At 42.4% G+C, this 20,761-nt stretch overlaps 1 protein-coding gene and 1 long non-coding RNA gene across 3 annotated transcripts in view; one reads left to right on the forward strand and one right to left on the reverse strand.

Moving 5' to 3' along the window:
• Positions 1-12,648, reverse strand: part of LOC146439021 (uncharacterized) — a 37,706-nt gene extending 25,058 nt beyond the window's left edge. The window contains exon 1 of the long non-coding RNA XR_014850639.1: positions 12,536-12,648. This is a non-coding gene — a long non-coding RNA (uncharacterized LOC146439021). The remainder of the gene's footprint in view (positions 1-12,535) is intronic.
• Positions 12,649-12,910: 262 nt separating this feature from the next.
• Positions 12,911-16,772, forward strand: TMEM17 (transmembrane protein 17). 2 transcript variants are annotated; one of them, XM_085054365.1, is made up of 4 exons: positions 12,911-13,224; positions 15,266-15,369; positions 15,603-15,716; positions 16,184-16,772. In XM_085054365.1, exons 1-4 carry the CDS (start codon positions 13,077-13,079, stop codon positions 16,271-16,273), a joined length of 456 nt encoding a protein of 151 aa, XP_084910491.1. In that variant the 5' UTR covers positions 12,911-13,076; the 3' UTR covers positions 16,274-16,772. The 2 variants fall into 2 exon arrangements, with proteins under 2 accessions (XP_084910491.1, XP_084910490.1); XM_085054364.1 differs by having other exon boundaries at positions 12,944-13,224; positions 16,105-16,772.
• The last annotated feature ends 3,989 nt before the right edge of the window (positions 16,773-20,761 follow it).

The raw sequence follows: 20,761 nt of genomic DNA on the forward strand, positions 1-20,761 counted from the left end.
TCAATAAAAACATTTCCTCCTAAACATCTTTTCACTACCACCTTTTCTCCTTTTCTACCATTTTCTTTCACTTTTATTATTTTTGAGCTCTCACAACATGAAATGTTTTCAGAAGTGTCAAGCTAATAAAACATCCACAAAACAATCAAAAATATGAGAGAGGAAAAATAATGGCCAGACTTCGTTTAGCCTTTTAGATTAAGTAGCACAAGAAAAGACGGAGAAAAATAGTGAACTTAAAATCCCAAAATATCTACAGATCACCTCCCTTAAAACAACTCCTAAGTTTTTATGTGCAAAAGTACTTCTGAATACGTGGAGATGCACGGAGATGCATTATTCTGCAAGGTAAGTCAGGTTCCAGTGAAGCCTCCTTTTTCTGCAGGAGAGTGAAAAAAAAAGGACAGCTCATTAGAATGAAGGTTTAGTCATCAGCATCACATGATCAGTGATTAAGAGGAGCATGATTCCATATAAACTGCTTCCCCACCAAGCCAGGGTAGAGGGGGGCTGCAGGTGCCCTTGGGTGATGGGAGAGGATACAGGACAGTGCATGCTGTGACAGCAAGGTTCTCAGCTCTGCTGGAATGGTCATGAGCTTCTCACCCTCCCACAAGGAAGTAGAGGGTAGAGCCCCACGTGAAGCCCTCATGGAGTCTATGCCTTTTGCATGGGTGGGAATGAGAGACAGCGAAACAATGGGATCCATTCTGCTTTTAAAGAAATGACTCAGCCATTCAAATATACTAAAACATTGTTCATGTGTTGAAATACATGAAAATTAGAAGTTTTCTTCACAAGGACTGGAAAGCTCAAAAACAAAGTCAGTCCTCCTGTGAAGCTGCTCATGGGCACCTCCTGAGACATTTCATCCTGGTCTGCACCTGCAGCTCCCATGTCCAGAGGGAAAACAGCTCTCCACATCCAAGTCTTGCAGAGCAGTGAGCACATAGCAGCGAGTCCGGGCTGGATCCCGAGCACAGCTCCCTCTACGTCCTTCCCTCAGGGAGCACTCACAGCCTCAGACTGCACTTCACAAGCCAAAATCTGCAAATCCATGGCGCTCTCTAGTGTTTTGGTTCTGCTCGGGAGAAACACGAGCGTCCCAAGGCACTGACATCATTCCAGAGAGTGTGGTACAAACATCCAGAGGGATGCCCAAGGCTTGTTGTTCACTCGGATGAGTTTGCCAATGCTCAGGTTTGCTCTGGTTGGACTGAACTTTCTGGTGGATGCTGCTCCAGCTGCCTGGCTGTGGCCCCGAGCAGCAGCATAGTCCCTCCAGGGCAGTCATTTAAACAAAACCAGGATTTTAAGCCACATTCCTGATGGACAGAGCTATTTCAGGAAAGTTTCTGATTCCAGGATTAGGTCCCTGCAGAACCTAAGCGTGATCCTGTCAGCTCCCAAATTGGCCATCAGAGGAAAAACCTGCATGGAGGAGCTGTCCCAGAGATGGCTCCAGGGAGGGCCGTGGCAGTGGGACAAGGGCAGGCACAGGGCAGGCTGAGGGCTCCTCTGGGACCTGCAGGTGCCATTAGCCATGGAGAACAGCAGCCTCCATAGAAACACCAGCCCTTCCCTCCTGTCTCACCTCTTCCCATCACTGCTTCACCAGAGGAGGAGACGAGGACTAAGCACATTTCTAGCTGTTGAAGGCAAGTACAGTCCAGAAATGCAACTGCTCTAATTTGCTGTTAAACAGCTTGCTGGTCCCTTTATCACTGGTTTTCTACTCTGATACTGTGCCTCTCTTTCTCCTGTGCTTCTCTGAGGCTGACAGTTCATGACAGAAATACAGCACATCCCACAGACTCACAGCCTCAGGTCCAACTGTGTCTGCCAAGTGACAAGATCGATGTGGCAATTTGCTGCAGAATATACGAGATTCCGTCTCCTCTCCCTCTTTCTCTCTCTCTCTCTCCTCTAATATACATTTCAAATTAAATCAGCATCCAAAGGGAGGAGACTCCTCTAGTGCCCAGGAGAATGTATTTTCTCCGAGCTCACAACACTGGCTGGTGACAGGGGGAATCTGCTTGCACCGTGTAATTGATTTGATGTGTGCCACGTTTGGGTGGGATAAACACCACCCCCTGGACTCCTGGCATTCCAGCTTCTCCAGCCTGAGCTCCTTGTTACTGGCGTGTTGGGAGTCCAGCAAAGACACTGAGTAGTTTTGACATGGAGATAAATGCTCTTATCTTCAGCTCCCAATGTTGCTCCTTTGAATAAGCACTCCTGACAGTTTCCACTGTTCAAGCTGCTCTTCAGCAAGGGACAGCAATAGGGGGAAGCCTTTTCAGCCCACCTGATTTCAGCAAACTTCTCTGCTGGGAGAATAAGCCGGGCTTGTCATCAAATCAGAGGACTTCCAGTGGGACACATCATCACAATTCACAGGGAATAAATCAGGGCCCCCTCCAGGCAACACACTTAAGCACCTGAATAAACACACAGCTTAGGCTTGCCTGCTCCTCTGTGGGCTTAGCAAGTCCCAGATAGACATTCATTCCCAGAACCTCAGATACAATTGCAATACTCCAGCAAAACTGCCCGTTCAAACTGTGCTGTGCTGCCAAAAAACTTCCTTAGTTTACACCCAAAATGTGAGACCATAAATTTTAAAGTATCTTTTAGGAGGCTAGTGCCAGAACCAGAAGAAAACTTGGTCCTTCAAGTCCCTCATGTCTTGCTGTAGCACACTGTCCCTCGGCTCAGCCTGTGATGACAGAACAGGGGAGTGAAAATCCTGCTTTGTGCTTTCTCTCTCCTCTTGCTGCAAGGCTGACTATAGACCACAAACCTGATCATTAAGCCACGACTCAGCTGGAGCTCAGGAAAAGCCCCACTGCTTTGAGTGGATTTAGGATTTTGCTCTCTGGTGCTCTATACAGGGATTAAATAAATATTCTCCTGCTAGAAAAGTGCCACACATGTCTGCCTGAGTTCAATGGAATCTTTAAAGTAAAGACACAGAGAAGTTGCAATAATTTCTAATGGTGTGGCAGAGGGCAAGTTCTAGGGCCAAAACAATATTTCAGGCACCGTAAATCCAGTTCATCTGTCTTTTACAGATGGAATGGACTGTGACAGGAAAAATGAAAAACATAATAAAGAAAACATCCAGGACTATAAATTGCCAGAAGAAATGAAATAAAATAAAGTGCCTGAAGTGTAGCAGGAGGGAGATGTCTAGAGAAACAGTAGGTCTCTGATGGACCAAGCAAACAGGGGAAGCAATCAAATAGGGAGGTTACAATCAAACCAAACACTGTCTTTGCAATCATTATTCACCCTGGAGTATGATTGGGGTTAGAAAAAGGCAGAAAAAAAGAAGCTATTATGTAGGTCACTGTCTATGCTGAGACACTACCTGAAATGCAGGAATAAAGTAATAAGAGCAGCACTGGAAAAAATCAAGATGTCCTGTGGAATTGAATCAGCCAGACTGACAGCAGTTTTCTAAATGCACTGGCCAACAAAGTAACTGAGCTCCTGACAAGAATATGGAATTCATCTTCAAACAGCTGCTACTGCAGAGGGACCCAAGAAGGCCAAGATCATTGTGGGATGAGCCTAACAATTCTAAAATGCCCAACCTAAGAAAAACATCTGAGAAAAATCGTGGAGCTTGAAATGCAAAGCCCTCAGGCCAACTTCAGTTGCAATTTTTTTCTTTTAAGCCAGTGAAGTTACTCTGAATTTTTAGAGGAGGAATCCAGTTTTGACACTGGCTAGAGCATTCTGGAAGAGTCTTTGAACTCTGGCAATGAAATACCTGCACAAATCAACAACCCTTCATCTACATCCAGTTCCTAGAGTGGTAAGAGTGAAGAGCTGCAGAGCTGTCTAAAACAAACAATATTTTTGAATAATATCTGCTAAAATTATCAGACAGGAGATAAACTCTGTTTTATTGGACTGAGTTGAAAAACCACCTAGGCTGTGTATGCACTTACATTTCAGGATGAAGTTTTCAATTCATCCCCTCTTTACTGCACAAAATGCCAATCACAAAACAATCCTGTGTGTGGAAGATGCAGGATTGCACACTAACCACTAAATTATATTGCCACAACCAGAGGGAGCACCCTGTGGATCTGTGGGGCTCATTGACTATTAGTGTCTGAAGTGATGAAGAATAGACAGAAATAGCAACCACAGCTGGTGATCAAAGGCTCATTCAGGCTCCAGCTGTACAAATGACAACCTCTTACTGAGGAAGCTCAGTGATATATTCAAAAAACAAAATGAGAAGCATGTTGCAGATAACAATTGAAAGAAACCAGCCAAATACCTGACTCCCACCAACCAAACTTCTCTTGCTCTCAGCAGGATTGGAATTTTTGCTTAGAACAAACAATTGCTCCTAATTTGGCTTTGAGTATGACAGAGACAAGTTAAGGCACCATCTGAAAGATACCTGGAAAAAAAGACATATATATCTCACAAATGTTTTATATATATATATGTATTAGTCTTGACATTTAGAGACATCCTAGTATGTCACAAACTCTCAACCTGAGAGTTGTCTATCAAATTAATTCTACCAAATTAATAGCTGCAGAGACATTTCAGAAGGTGGAAACATGTTGAAAAATCAGCTCTTTTTAATGCATCTCTACTTGGGAGCCCCAAAGCAGCTGGATCACTTGCCATTTTCCATATGCTGGGGCAGTATTTGCCTGTGAAATGGAGTATTGCAGTTTCCAGAAAGCAGTATGTGAAATTAATCAGCCCAAATATCAGCCAACACTTACAAATCAAATAGCATTTAAATCTGATGAAAGGCATGACTGAAAATTCTGGGGCAGTTAGAAAAGGATTTTTAAATTACAATTTCTCTGACATATTCGAGACTAGAAAGACACTTATAGGCAAAAAGGGACAAAACCCAAGTTAAATAAATCGGATGAAAAATTCTACTTCAACTAAAATCTACATCTCAACATCTTATTAATGTCAAAGCAGTATGAGCTGAGGCTCAAAGGGAGCAGGCTGAACGAAGCCTTTGCTGCCACCCAGACTCTTGTGATTGTCATCCTTCCTGAAGCATTCCCACATGAAAAGTTATTTTTCAGCCTAGACTCAGCAGAGCTTTTAAGCACATGCTGAGCCCAGTCAAATTAAGACTGGACAAGAAACAAGCTCTCATGCCGTTAGGCCTTATAAAACTCCCTGCAGAAGTGCCTAGTGAAGTTTTATGGCTTGTTTCATGTGCAAGGTTAAAGCTCCTCCTTATCCAAAAAACCCCAAACCATATCTTTATTCCACTTCAGCAGAGTGCCTAGTGCTGTCAGGACCCTGACAGGACTGAAAATAGGGCTACCCTATTTGCCTGCTCTTCGCAGAACCAAGGCAGCCCCAAGGAATGACAGCTTTTTACCCACTGCATTGAAAAGTGTAGCTGATGAGCTTTCTCTCACAGACAACCTGGCATTCTGAAGTTTGGTTTGACTTGGCATTGCTCCTTCCCTCTGCTTTGAAAGGCACACAGGGGAAAAAACTGCTCTAAGATATTTACCAGTGAAGTTCACTGTGGAATAGTACAGAAACATTGAGATCAGAATGGAAATAACAGGAGGACAGGTTTTTCAGTTGACTGACCCACCCTTGGCCAGAATGAGATTTTTGGGACATAAAGACTGGAATAAAGTGCTGTCAGTCCAGGCTCTGAGGCCACAGGAACTCACTCCTGGCACAAGGCAGTTTTAAGACAGCTTTGTGTTCCTCTAACCTAATTTCACACCAGGGCAGTTCATGAGCTCCTCTATGCTATGTCTGCTGCCAAGAGATGCTCCTGCAGGCAAAGGTCCTCAGGATGCAGGAATAACTTCACATCACCTTCTGCCAGGACACATTGACAAGAAGGGACAGTCTGTGACATTTTTTCAGTTGCTCTTACACTAGGATTCCTTGAGGCAAGGCTGAATGCCATGGAAATACCAGCAGCTTTAAGACTAATTTGCAAACTCAAGCAGCTAACCCAGACATGATGTTAAAAGCCCTCCATGTCTGACAAGTGAGACTTCTTTATAAACAGCCTTTATGAGGACTGCTTGAATTCACCTGCAGGGCTCTTTGGTCTCACAGTTTGGTAGGAAAAAATCATCTCTTTTATACTATAACACACTCAGAAATCCACTTTCAGCACAGGAGCAAATACTGACTTATACTCATGCTGTCTCAAGTAGGTGCTTGCCTTTTTATAAACAAATTCACCTGCAGTGACTATAAAGCAGGAACAAGGCTCCCAGGGAATGCTATATATGCACGTGATGCATGCTGGTGTGTTTTAGGAAAGTGATACAGATTTTGGAGATTAGAGGATAATAAAATGAAGAGAAATAACTCCTCATCTGAATCTTCAAAGGAAAAGACTACTGAGAAAAAAATGTGGATAGACTCCAGCCTTACAGTAATTCCCTTCCATTCTGCATTTGGCATCAAGTTCTTTCTGATTTCTTTACTCAGGCATATTTTCCCTCAGGGGAAATTCATTACAGTTAGAACACTGCCCATGATTTCATAATACGTATTTATGGAGTTAATCACACTAGCGTCTCTCAAGGCGTCTGTTGCTCTGCTTTGGTAAATTCCTAATTATCCCTGCAGGACAACAATGCCAATCCTGAGCCCTCCTACAGTGAGTTGCCACGTTTCATATTCAAGGAAAGATGTTCTTTAGGTGTGATCAACACAGGCTGCCTGGTACTGCAGTGGGCAATTTGCAGTGTACAAGAAAACTCCCCTCGGATATTCATCTCCTAAATCTTTTCCTGTCTCTGCCTGCTAGATTCCCTCTCAAGGAAAGCAGGGGAGACTTACTGTAATAAACATCTAGCATCAGTCCACCTTCCATTTTAATTACTTACTGACCATGATGGCAAAGCTTGTAATTGCTCACACAGTGACACAAAGCTGCAGCTGAAGGCTTTAGCCCTGGCCTTCCCTTTCCACTAAACTGCTGTCACTCAGTAATGCTACAGAGGCAAAAATCTGGCTCAGACTGAGCTAATTCAAATTAGAGATGTAAAAAATCACAGCACAGCAGCACTTCTCAGCAGACTCCAGTTTTTCCCACAGGTATCTCTGTTTGTCCTTCCAACATGCATAAACTTGCCTCTTGATGTGGATGTTGCAGTTTAGAAACAATACTTTCCTGCACAGTGAGCTCAGGGCATTTCTAATTAGAGCTGCTGCACCAGCATCATGTGTTTTAAAATACTGTTGTAATAAATCCTGCAGCTGCAGATTCAATATTTCATAAAGGCAGGCATGACCTTGTAGACAGAGTCTGAGGGGGAAATTTGCTCTTAATTGAGTTCTGTAATAAAGCATTTCAGGGAGAAAGAGGACAAGCATGCAAGCTGGATTTGATCCTTCAGTCCCATCCTCCACTATGAAAGGGAACAACTCAGCATGCAGGAAAATAATTCCTTGATTTTAAGCATCATCTTTATAGTAAGAATTCCTTTAGACTTTCTCCAGTCTTAAGCCACACTTTACAGATTCTCATTCTACAAGGAACCCCATCTTCAGATGACAAATAGAAATTTTACATTTTAAAGACAGCAGACTGGGTTGTTCAAAATGATAATTTGTACCATGACAGTAGCTAAGGTACATGGCACAAATAGCCAACATGTACCCACAAATAAGAAGACCCTGCCTTAAACAATTGAAAATGTAATTTAAAAAAAAGAATTAAGCATTCTTTAGAACTTCTGAGAGTCACTACACTGTCTCTTCTTACTACTTGATGAGAACTTGAGCCAAGTTTGTTTTGTCTGGAAATACAGCAAAGAGAATCAAGACAACAGATTATGGAAGAGAAGTAAATATGGAGCCAAACCCACATCGCAACAGGGAGATATTTTAGGTTACAGCAGTGTTGCACTAACATCCCCAAAAGCATAACCCATGTTGTTGGCAGCTAAAGGCCCTGAACCAAAACTCTGCTGCTATGCCTTAATCTTAGGCAGTGAGATTTGTGGAATTTGTGGAAGAGAGAAACAAACTCTCACTCTCACAAGGATGAAGTGTTGGCCCAGACGTGAAGAACAGACAAAGGAAACATGGTGGTGCTGACCTGAGAACACAACACCCTCACATTCATATTGACCTTTGCATTCAGCAAAGCTACAAAGCACTGAAAGAGGGGTTCCTCTCATTTAAAAATCCAAATTTAGACATCCAAATGCATATCAAAGGATCCAAATGTCTAACCTCAATTTAGGGTGCTGCTGCCACTCCCATTTAAATTCCACAGAAGCTGTGACATACTCACACTTTTGAAATTGGGCATTTATGTAACTGTCCAAATAGGAATTTAAAGACTAAAAATAAAAACCTTAAGCCTGAGATCAGTTTCTAAACTAAACAACAGTCCTCTCTGCCTTGTGGCTTTTTTTTTGGTCCTAAATTATCAAATTACCAGTGTTATTCTCCATCACTCACTCATGGTTTGGGCTTGAGCAAATTACAGAGCAGCTATTGCAGGGATCTGTCAGCAGTGTGCAACAGCAAAATCAGTCCTGCCTTTGCACAGCTGATGCATGCCACCTTGGAGGTAAATTTTTAAATACTGTGCCATCTTTGGATTCTGCAATAAAAAAAGAAAGCACTGGAACTGCCAGGGTCCACATCCCAGGAAGCCTTCTGCAAGACTTATACAGACTGCAGGTGAAGCACCTGGTGTGGCACCCAGGGAACACAAATAGCCTTACCACCCAGAGGAGCTCAGACCCACCAAACAACATCTGGGAGGGCTTAGATCTCTGTAAAGAGTCACATTTTAAAATTTTTGTGCACCTTGATTTAGCAAAACAACAAGACTTGGTCAGTAATCAGCAGAGAAGGACAGACACATTCAACAAGCACATTGCTCTTTCCCATGAAAGCCTTCTGGGGAACCCACCATAGGGGTAAAGCCTCTCTAATTAGTTTGGATTGTACATGTAATATTTATACAGTTAAAATTACTGCATGAAAGATGAGCTTGCCTATCTATGCAAAGATGAGGCCAAGGCTGAAGGCCCATCAAGGATCTTTAGTGAGATCCTGGCTCAAAAATCCATCCACTCTCAGTAACTTTCTCACGCACCACAAAAATCTTGAATACTTTTGCAACACAAACAGTAAAACTAGTTTAATAGCCACGCCAGCTTTCAGACTTTCCCAGCATGCTTGACAAAACTACGAATCAACGAAATAAAACAAGCCAGGGAGTGGCTCTAACTAAATGCCAATTACAGCAAGAAGAAATTCAATCTGCAGGAACAAGTAACAGCCCTTTCTTCTTCTTTTTTTTTTTTTGTTTTTCCCTTTTGTCTTTATGCTTAAGACTAAAATAGCCAAGATACATTTAATGCACGGAAAAACTGCCATGATGTGTACTTGATAACACTTGACACGAGAGCCTGGGCTAAGTCTCATCAGCAACAATAATTGTTTACCAGACACAAATATCCCATAGGTGTGAAATGAAAACCTGGGGCTCGTGCACAAGTGACACAGAGAAAAGACTGTCCTGGGCTCTCACAAGCCAGAAGCACAGCTGTGAAATTACTCTGGCAGACACTGACACAGCTAATAACATGATCCTTTCAATCACACACATTAGAGTCTTCATGGCATCTGTAATTTGTTAAAACTCCCAATCTGCCACTTCATTCTGAGGACACGAGGAGTAAGCAAGGCTGTACTCTGCCTGCCTGCACATACCTTGGCTCAGCAGCACTTTTGCACACCTTTTCCAGCATTTCTGCTAAAACACCCCACAGGTATTAGGGAGCAAGCAAGGAGTAGAGTGATTTCTGTTTCTCACACACATAAGGGGACAGCAGCACAGGCATGCCAGGAAAATAGCTTTTGTGAGATTCCACACCAGCTCACTCAGAAACACAGCAACTGTGACTCAGGTGCAGAGGTAAACCACTGGAACCATTTAAATGAATTCTGCATTTCTGAAATGCCAATTGTGCAAAACTGCTGGTATTTCATTTGGATAGATATACTGCATCTGGTGTTTATGGCTTTGTGTTATTGCCAGAGAGCCCCAGGAGCTTTGGTCTGGGAGCCAGGCCAGGGTCTACCAAGTTAGTTGGACTACTGTGGATGCACAAAGATCCAATATTTCTCTGATTTAAAGCTTTCAGGCACATTTTTCAGAGACTTTTGTTTTATTTATAGCTAGCATATGTGAAGAGCAATAAAACAGTCATTTAATATACTGTGCCACTATGAGCCTATTTCTTCCAGTTTCACATTTCAGTATCTTATTTTGAAGCACAGAGAATTGGAAATCTGGTTATTTCTACATAAACATCTATTTGTCCATAGACACAGATTCAGCAAGGGAATGCCTCTCCATTAAGAAAGGAAAAGGCCAGATAGACTTTTGTCACAAAAGCTGGAGACATGAACACTATTTATACAGATGGTCATTGTCTCTGTTACAGCCAAGTGTTTTTCCTTCTCTCACTCCTTGTGTCACAGAAAGCCTTGATGTGTCAATGGAGATGTCCCAGGTATTCTGATCATTCAAGTCTTAAGGTTTACTTCTGCTTGAAAGGATGCTCTCCCTACAGAACACCCTCCCTACAGAAAATCTAAAGATTTCTGATCATTAAATTGCTTTTAAAAAAATAGTAGGCTGCAGTGTAATGAAAATTAAACAGAATTAGTAAAAACAAAGAGTTTCTCTTTAGGGAATATTTTAAGTGTCTGCATAGACAAAAGTATTAAACAGAAGTGTGCACAACTTTATTTTGCGGGTACATGCAAGATACTTGGCCATCTGTTGAATATGGAAGGTTGCCAAATATCCCAGAGTCACACCTTAAGTCTGGAAGCTGAGCCCATGTGGCAAATCCATACATTTCTTGTGGCGTCTGCATGCCATCAGCCTTTCCTTTACCTTCTCCTGAATTTTACACTTTGCTGGCTGCTAAACTGGATTGCTTCAGTTTTTACAAGGGCAGAACCCAATTCTGCAAAACAGCATTGGCTGGTGCAGAGCTGCTGGCTGGATACCTGGCTGCATGCTTGGAGGTTTTCAGAATTGGGGAACACAAGACAAGCAGTGTTTGGAAGATCAGGGCCCCCACTCAAAGCCACTGGCATCAGGAAAAGGCACAACATTGTGTAGTTCAGGAAAAATCCTTCCATCTTTCATTCAAAAAAAAAAAAAAAATCACAAGGAAAATCCTTAAAGGCTGAACTTTTAGAGGCCACCAACTTATATTATGAAAAAAAACTTGAGCCTTCCATGAATATCTTTGACTTAATCAAAACTCTGCCATGCTTTTAATTCAAATAAACCTGTTTCTTGTGTCTAAGTAGTTGAGAGTATGGGATGAGAGTTTCCCTAACTCAAAGAGTGGTTAATCAGGTCAGGACCAAGGCAACAACAATAAAACAAAATTTCAGGCAATCTCTTTGAAAATTTTGCACAGATTTATCACTTTGCCCCTGTCTATAGCAGAGAACTTCATGATAATATTGGCTAAACAGGGCAAAAGGCACCATTACAGCTGTTGAGCACAACAGGAAATAACTTCCAGCACCTGCTGGCAATTGGCAAGACAACTGATACAGACTGAACTTTTTAAAATTCAGAAACCCATCCAACACTAATGCTGGTTTTCATAAAGTTTCCTCAAATACAAAAATTACCCTTAAACTTCTCTATAATTTCAGTTGTTTTTTAATGCAGATTCCTGCTGACATACCCATGTTTGGAGAAGCCCTTAGGAAAGTGTCTGTTGTCAATACCACACCATTCATCAGCTCAGAAGCTAAATGGATTTCTCAGAACTCTCACTTGTTCAACCATCTTTCTCTGTAGTTCTCCCAGTGGGATAGAATGAAATTAAATTTAAACTAGGCTTTAAATTATTTAGTTGGAGATAATTGAGTTTGGAAAGTCGTATTGGAGCAGGATCACTGTAGGAAGAAGCTGAACATGGTTTGAGGAGGGGGAGCAGAAGTGAACTGGCATGCCTGGCCCAGTGCAAGCTGTCCCTGCCCATGGCACAGGGGTTGGAACTCTGTGGTCTTTTGGTCCTTTACCATCCAAACTATTCTAGAATTCCGTGTCACATTAGGTAAAGAAAATTTCTCATAGTAAAAGGCACAAGCTGCTCATTGATTCTGGTCATGCAGAAAATAATTTCCTGCATGCTTAAGAATGGCATCCTTGGTTTTTTTTCTCATAAGGAATCAGGCCCTAGGGAGACTGAAAAGCCTAGGGAGTAGATCACCTCATTTTTAGGGGGGCCTACATTTTCCAAACAAAAGAAGCACAACAAGTTGGGTTTACCTTATTAACTTATTGTGATTCCACAAAACCTCCAGTAAGGAGCTGACTTGCCTAGAATGACTGTGTTGGTCTCACCGTAGCTTTTAACTTCAGAGTAGCACACACAGATTTCCTCGAGGAAAAGGTATTTTCTGGCTCAGTTACACCTGCACCTCTCATAAAGTGCATATGAATGGCTCATTTTAAGTGGCAACACAGAATGCTCACCCTTCTTTCACTCCCCTCTCTCTGTCCCCGTCGAGGACATCATTCCCAAGGATTTATCACGACAGAAGCAGAGCAGTTTTATAGCAGCTTTCTTTGGGCCAACATTCCGGTCACCTTCTTTTTCACCCGCAGAGCAGCGGGGAAAAAATCCCCTCTGAGTGATCTGAACAACAGCAAAGCGGTGTGGGAACTGAGGGGAGAGAGACACTGAGGGGAGAGAGACACTGAGGGGAGAGAAAGGCACTGAGGGGAGAGAGAGAAACTGAGGGGAGAGACAGGCACTGAGGAGAAACACTGAGGGGAGACTCCGGGGGCAAACACCAGCAGCTCTGAGGAGCAGCCCTCACACGCCAGGCTCGACGCTGAGCCGACTCCACACCCCCAATGCCACGCCCCGGTGGGCTCGGGGTCCTTCCCCGGGGCGGAGACTCCGCTCCCACCGCCCCGAGCCCGGCATCGCTCCCGCCCCAACGCGGCATCGCTGCGCTCCGCTCCAGCCCCGCTCCCCAGCGCATGCTCGGTGTGGCCCGGCCTGTGCGCCATGGCGCGGCCCGAGGGGCCCCCGACCCTCCCCGAGCCGCTGCGGCGGCGGCTGGTGTCCTTCAGCAGCTCCGTGTTCAGCGACAGCCCCCGCACGGCGCTCAGCGACACGCCCCGCGCCCCGCCGGGCTTCCCGGGCTACCGCGCAGGTACAGCGCGGGGCTGCGGGCAGGCGGGCTGGGCCCGGAGCGCTGCGGGGCTCCGTGCCGGGACAGACCCGCCGGGGAGCCGCTGGCTGGAGCTGCTGTCGCTCTGGGCTTTCTCTGCTGACCCTGCCTCTGGTGGGGAATGATGACTGCGCCCAGCATATCGCCAGTGGGACTTGCGGGCCAGCACACGCCCCCTTCTCAAACCTCCAGCGCCAGGGTGGCCATGGAAATGCACACAATGCCTCGGCATCGGAAGGCTGCATTGATTTCAGCTGATGAGTTGAATTCATTCATCCATTCTCAGATGATCAAATTAATCAAAAAGCCATTCTTACTTTAAGGCGGGAGTACCCACTTGCTTTGTGCAGCAACACTGCTAACTAGGTCGTCATTTCATTTATCAAACGTTTCACAAATAGCTTCTGTCTTTAATATCTTTTCCTTACGTTTCCCGTTATGAAAATATTCCTATGTTAATATCCAATCCAGTGAAACGAATTGCAAATGTGCCATTAAACTACTGGACATCTGGATTTCAAAAATTAGGTTTTACACGTATATATCTCGGTGAGTTGCTGTAGCAACTGGCCATTGCAATACTACCTGGCTTTTCCATGAATTTTAGCAATCCCAGAAAATAAGCATTAATTTAATTTAGGGATAAAATAATGAATTAGAATTGGCCTATGTTGATTAAACATTCATCCAAACACAGTTTTAGGACCTGCACAGAATTTATAAATAACAATGCTACGTCAATGAAACCTTTAACATACCTAAATACTGTCATCACAATTGAAATTAGAACTCTTGGCTTCTCTGTTTTTAAGTAATATGGCCATGAACCATTAAATTTTTACCCAATACATACAGGACAGAAATAGTTACTTGTAATTGCATGGTCATGGTTTTTTTGAAAGATTAAGCAGTGTGCTGGAATTGTGTCTTAGTGACTCCTAAAGTTGTCTCGGTATTCAAGAGATTCCTTCATTAGGAACAGCTAGGATGATTTTAGGTAGATGGTGAAACTGATTTTGAGGTACCTATATATAGATAGATAGATAGATAGATATATAGATATATCTACTAGGCTGCTTGGAATGCCAGACTGAGGTGGAACAAAGGTGTAAGAGTGGTTAAAAGATCTCAAAAGAGAGGACAGTGTCAGAAGAGAGGTGGTTCTGAGGCTGGAGGTGAGGTGGTGTGAGTGTTCAGAGAAACTTTCAGTTGTACATCACCAACGTGACAGGCAGAGGCACAGGACTTGAATACAAACCAGCAGATCAGAATGAGTGCTTTCTAAACTTGCTCAGGTAGTACCAAGTGAAGATGTGCCTACAGACACAAACCAGAATGGATGCAATATCAGTTTGCCAGAATATGGCAATAAAACTCCACTGGTGAAAAATGAATTATTCCCTTTTAAATTTTACCCTAAGTCTGACTTTGCACGTTCATTATAAAATTGTAAATACAGAATTTACTGCCTGCATGTTAGAGTTTGATACTTGCTTTTCTGTACATTGCATTGTGTGAATGCATTTTGTCCTCTACAGACTTGAAAGGATGAGGTTTAGTTTGACACACGTTTGAAATTGTTACCTCTTAAGAATCAGAGGAATAACTGGCTCCCATGCAAGCATTTGTTTAAATAAAAGGTTGAAAATGAAGGATGGGCCATGCAAGCCTGCTCTCTAGCAGCTCTCTTGAGCTAAGCCTCAGTCAGAGATGGTGGAGTAAGCTAAAAGCCACCAGGTAATCAACAGGTGAACACTCAAGTTGAATATATGACTAAGTGATAAAAATTCTGTGTCCCAGGAACCAAAAGGTGCCTTAGATTCCAGGAAATTATCTAACTCCAGATAGGGCATGAAGATTTCCTGGGGATAAATACAAATATTTTTCTTAAGATTGAATTTGACTGGGAAGAGTGTTATTGGCCTGCATGAAGCTCAGATGGAGCAGTATCCTTCTTTTGTATTTACGACAGGGAAGCAGGGAACAAACTTGGAGTAATAAAATCTTCTTTCTATCTGTACAGATTGTGAAATACTTTCCAGCTTGCCACTGCAGATGTCCCTCTATTTCAACGTTTATTTCTTCCCATTTTGGTGGCTCGTCACGGTTGCCATACTCTACCTGAAGGTGAGAACAAAGGAAAGTGCTGGTTTGTAAATACATATTACATCAGACACCTCCTAGGATGGGATACAGCTCACTGGAGTTAGAGGTTATTACACTGATGGGGGAATTCCTGGAAACTGGAGGTTCAGGAATGTTTGAATGCCAGTACAACACTGCCAGCTGACAGTAGCACAGAGTATCTTCATTTGATCACAAACAGCACAGCAGAAACTTTTATTCTTTTTCCCTTCCAGTATCCAGGCTTATCAGATTACTACAAGTTCATCCTGGTCACCATCATGATCCTGGTCTCCCTGACAGAGCTCATTCGACTCTACCTGGGATACGTGGGCAATCTCCTGGAGAAAGTATGTCACCAGATGTACATACTCATTTCTGCTTTTTGGAGTTTAACTGGCAGGTAGTTTATTTAAGAGTGTTAAGTTGAGGAGGTGGTTATTTATTTTAAGTTGCGCTTTGTGTCTTCTATTCCCTTGGCACTGGCTTCCACTTAATATTGTGAATTCCAAGTGGTTTTCCATCAGAAGTGAGCCCTCTCACTCCCTAAATCTGTGTTGTCAGAAAATATAAGTACAATTAAAAACACAGGATATGAAAATATGAAGCCACCTCACTTTGCCTTCCCACATTATATGTGGGCTTTTGAAAAATGAAGAAATGTGTTTCCTTCACACAATTTTGGATTTTTTCATCCCAGCTGCTGTGTTTTTAATAGGTGATGTCTCCCTCTTATAGGTGCCTGAGCTGGCTGGGTTTTGGCTCCTAACTCTCCTCCCGCAGTTGCCTGTAATTCTGTTCTTGCTGTTTAACGAAGGTCTGCAAATCCACTCTCTGGAGCGAGCCGTGCACATCATCTTTGCCGCCTTCCTCGCCTTCCAAGTGGTCGCTGCCTTTTTCACCCTGAAAAGAATGGTGAACACTCTGGCCTCTCGCTTCCGCCTTACCGAGTTCCACCGCCTGGAGGAGCAGCGCCCCGGGGCTGGCATGTACAGCCTGGGCACCGGGAGAAGCTCCCGGGGCTGGTAGGGTGCCGGTGCCGCCTGCAGATCACACCCCCAGGGCCGCAGGAGGTGACAGAGCCGGCCCGGTGTTGCCGCAGTTCTGTTCCCGTTTTGTTGGGTCATTCTTTGCCTTCTTGCCTCGGAGGTATTGAAATGTAGATCGTCCTCAAGAGCCAGCATTAAACCTCCGAGGTTGGAGCTCCTCTCTGCAAGGAAAATCAAAGCCAATTCCACAACTGACCTGAGTGGACTATTTGTGGACTGTTACTGAGTAGATGTGGAGAGTTTTACATATTACAGAATTGTGGCATTTTTAAAAAAACAAGCCTTTTTCCTCACTGTTTGCACAAAAGTCTTTTGTTTACAATAAACCTTTTCTACACTTTTTTGTGTTGGTACCAGTTTTGTCTGTCTTCCACGTATGTTGCACATATTTAATGTCTTACACCTCAGTTAAGAAAAAAAAACAAACCCAACCCAAAATCAAACCCAAAACAAAACCCCCAGAGATCTTGAGGCTCAAAAAGAGCAATGATCAGATAGTGAACAAAGACTACACTTTCAGAGATGGTCTTCCAAATAATTCCAGCACTTAGAAATTCCTTACTACTCTACTAGGGATGTAATTTCAAAGGTATTCATTCCACAAAACACTTATGCTCATCTCCTTTGCATTCGTTACAGTTTTAACTATCAAGTCAAGAGTGGTGCAATTTTCCCAGATGAAACAGTAACAAAATTACAGCCATAAAAAATTGTTTATGTCACTGAAAGGCAGAACCTGTTTTTCTCAAGCCAGGGCATATACCAAAGTTCTCTCATTCCTGTTATGTGTATTAAGTTCTAGACTATCTTCTGCAGTTTTACTAATGGCTAAAAGTTCACTTTTTCTGTCAAGGAGAGATGGAGATCAAACGTTAAAATAAATTTTTCATCTGAATCCTTTGAGTCCTTTAAGCAGGGCAAGAGTTGTCAGTTTTGAGAGCTGGCACAAGCATCCAAACTGCTCAAAGGATTGGAAGGAAGATGAATCTAGCATGAAAAATGTACATTTTGCTTAAAGCTGTTGAATATTTAAAGCTTAGAGAACCCCAAGTGAAAAAAAGGCAATAGCTTTTTTTTTTAAAATGGTTAATTTTCCTTTCAATCCATGAGTGAATGGGACAATTAATTATACTGTTTCCTTCATGTCATTATTATAAAGCATATATTATCAGGGCACTTACCCATTTGTTTTTAAGCAAACTTCCATCTTGGATTCCCTTTTGCACAGAAAGAGATGATTTCTGTAAGAGTCTCTAAGAGTGCCTTTAACAGTTAATATAAAACATTTAGAGCCTGTAACCAGAGCCTGAGAGGGACACAGTGAAGTTTAAGCAGAAGTTACATCATTTCAAAAATACTTTTCCAGCATTAGAAAATCCTTGTCAAAACATTCATAACTGATGCAGGAGGTACATTGGACCTATTTTTAATGTCAGCCACAGCTACACTACTGGAGAGTGCTAAAAAACAGGGCTGAAGGAAGGTTTTTAACACTAAGTACATGAAATATAACACAAAAAAGTCAACCATACACTAATGCTGGCAGCAAGGAACTGGCCTCCAGGCTAAGGCCATGAGATGTAACTCAAAATCCTTGCTTTTAGTGATAAGGAAATGATGCATTTGGAAGATCAAATTGCCATGCAAGACAACTGTCAGGAGCCAAAGACACAAGGACACCTCCTTGGGATGGGGAGGAGAAGGGCATGCACTTTGTGGAAGCAGCACAAGAAACAGAATTAAGAAAAACAGAGGTAGAATTGCCTGGAAATACTAAAGGTAGAAACCAGCCTGTAAGGTAAATATTCAGCAACATATTTGATAAACACAAGATTCTTCTCAGGCTTCCTAACAGACCCGCTAGTCTATTTTTAATTTCATAATGATCAGTTTTAATTTCACCATTACCATCATTACTTCCAGTGGAGGAAGCCTGCAAGCACCTAAAACTCGCAATACCTACAGCTGCAGTTTTCCTGTGAGCTTCCTGCTCCTCAAGCACCCAGAGACAAGAGAATAAAATTACAGTAGTGCTCAGGAGAACAACAAAAAAAGGGAGAATTACACTGAAACTTTCCTTCAGTTTCCAAATTTCACGAGAACTGGTGAGACATCAAGCAAGCAGAAAAAAAAATACACAAGTAGAACATGAGAATTTAAGATTCAGCAGAGCAAGTATTTGGGCAGTGAGGGGGGTTGGTGGTTTTCCTACCCCCTGCAGAATAGATGGAAACAAAGGTGAAAGGAAGGAACTCAAAAACACTGGAAACACCTGGGAGTTCATTGAGCAGCATCCAGACAGCTCTGAACACAAGCTTTCTTGTACAACAGTGGCTTCCTACCACACTACAGTTTGTGCCAGAAAAACCCCAAAACATATTTTTTGATGTTCTAGATAGCTACCAGCAGCTCTCCCTTCATGATCAAGATCTTTGAGTGGCTAAAGCCTAGGAACAAAAATCAGTTATTTTATTTCATGAAGTTTACTGTCAGGAAAGGCCAACAGCCAATTTTGAGGGAAATTTGTACCAACATATTTCCTTTAACTGAGTAAAAGAAATTAGGAATGGGCATATTATCTTGAAATGCTCTATTTTAGGTTACTGATCAATTTGAAGATGAGGAGTGTTTTGTGATCAAGGGCATAGTTGGCAAATGGTTAATATCTGAACTTGGCCTGTGTCCCTTGTCTAAAATAGACTTTGTAAAAGGATTTCTCATTTTTTAATAGTTGCAGGACTTTCAAGAAGGAGAAATTAAATTTAGAAGAGGCTTCAGATGTGTACCTTACTTAAGCAGATCTGATAAAGCAGGCATGAGATAAGACATAGATTTGATAGAAAACAGACAATTGATAAAAAAGAGGATACAGCATTAACCTTTCCATATCAACAAGTCACTCTTTACAATTGCTGAAAGAATTGCACCCAGAGGAATGAGATCACACATTTCACTCTTGCCTTTGTCTCTTATAAACTGGACTGGACTTGGAGTTTATCTTTAGTTGATGAAACAGGTAGAATTGGCATCATCACCTGGTCTGATAAGATGGCCAATAGCTGGGAAAGGCTGCAGAGATCATTCATTTTGAAAAACAAATTTTGTTTCTCCAGGACAAAGGTCAGATGGCAACAATTAAAAAGAACTGTGTTCAGTGCTTCAAATAAAGATAATAAAGAGGTTTGGTGTAGGAGGCAGGCAAAGCTGTGTGTAAGGGTCAGCTGATAAGAGCAAGAAGAATTTAAATTATAATGGAATAAATAGGTTCAAGAAGTGTAACACTGAGAGAAAATGTGTATGTTGGCAATTTGTGCCACCAAAGGAGCCCCTGGGTATATGAAGAAGAGAATTTATTTTAAAAAAAAAAAAAGTGAAAATTTACTAGCTTGAAATCTTCAGGGATTCAGCAGAAATATTATCCCCCCAGCTAAGCAGCAGCCTGCAGCACACAGTTACACATTCATTAAATACATGCAACTTTTGCAGTTTCTTATGGAAAAAAAAAAAAAACAACCAACCACTTTTTCTTCTTCAGATGGCCCAAGGTTTGAAAGTATCACAGTCCCTGGGAAGCTTTAACTGGCAAAGAGACATGAGCACAGCAGAGAATCTGTAGGCAGAAATGAACAAATCTGGCAGGTAGCTGCAAGGACAGCCATGCTTCCCTGCCTGTGCCTTCCCTGCTAAATTGGGGAAGTATTAATGACTTTCCTGAGAGCTGCCTTGAACATCCAGTGTTAGGGGAGGAGCTCCTGCAGTCCATGAAATAAGGCACTGTTGCTCTTTAAGGGATAGAAAAGACCCTTCTATGTTCACACTGGCAGGCCCATACTGCTCCCAAGTAAAATAACCAAGAAAAAAAAGCCTGAGCACTCTTTAGTTACCACACTCTCAATTTGCTGAAAATGCACCATAAGAAGAATATCAGCTATACCTGTTCCTAATCACTTGTACTGCTGGAGCTTTTAACAGAGCCTCTCATCCCATGCAGCCTCTGCCTGTGGCAATCCAGAGTGATTCCTACCAATGTGTTTGAGTTCCTGTTTGAATTACAGAAAGCATTTTAGCATGGACATCTTGCTTTGTTTTGCCTTTGACCCTGTGGCCTTTTGCACAGGAAATAGAAAATTTATCACAAGACTTGCAAGAGCAGGATACTTGAGTATCTTCTGCAGGATATTAATGTAAAAGTCAACAATTAAAATATATAGCTAAAGGGCTCTGTATTTGATTTTTTGTTGTTGTTTGCTTTTAAAACACCTCAATTTGAAGCAAATTCTTACCACAACCAGAAATGCAACAAATCTTCCTTTTATAAAGGAGTTGGGAGTAGGTAAAAAGCAAGA

This window comes from Lichenostomus cassidix, chromosome 3 (assembly GCF_008360975.1).
Source record: "Lichenostomus cassidix isolate B80296 chromosome 3, HeHo_3.0, whole genome shotgun sequence".
NCBI classification, from domain to species: Eukaryota; Metazoa; Chordata; class Aves; order Passeriformes; family Meliphagidae; genus Lichenostomus; species Lichenostomus cassidix.

Coding starts and splice junctions, on each gene's coding strand:
- TMEM17 (XM_085054364.1), top strand. CDS start 13,077: ATGGCGCGGCCCGAGGGGCCCCCGACCCTCCCCGAGCCGCTGCGGCGG. Junction 15,370..15,602: donor TTGCCATACTCTACCTGAAG/GTGAGAACAAAG, acceptor TTTCCCTTCCAG/TATCCAGGCTTATCAGATTA. Junction 15,717..16,104: donor TGGGCAATCTCCTGGAGAAA/GTATGTCACCAG, acceptor TCCCTCTTATAG/GTGCCTGAGCTGGCTGGGTT.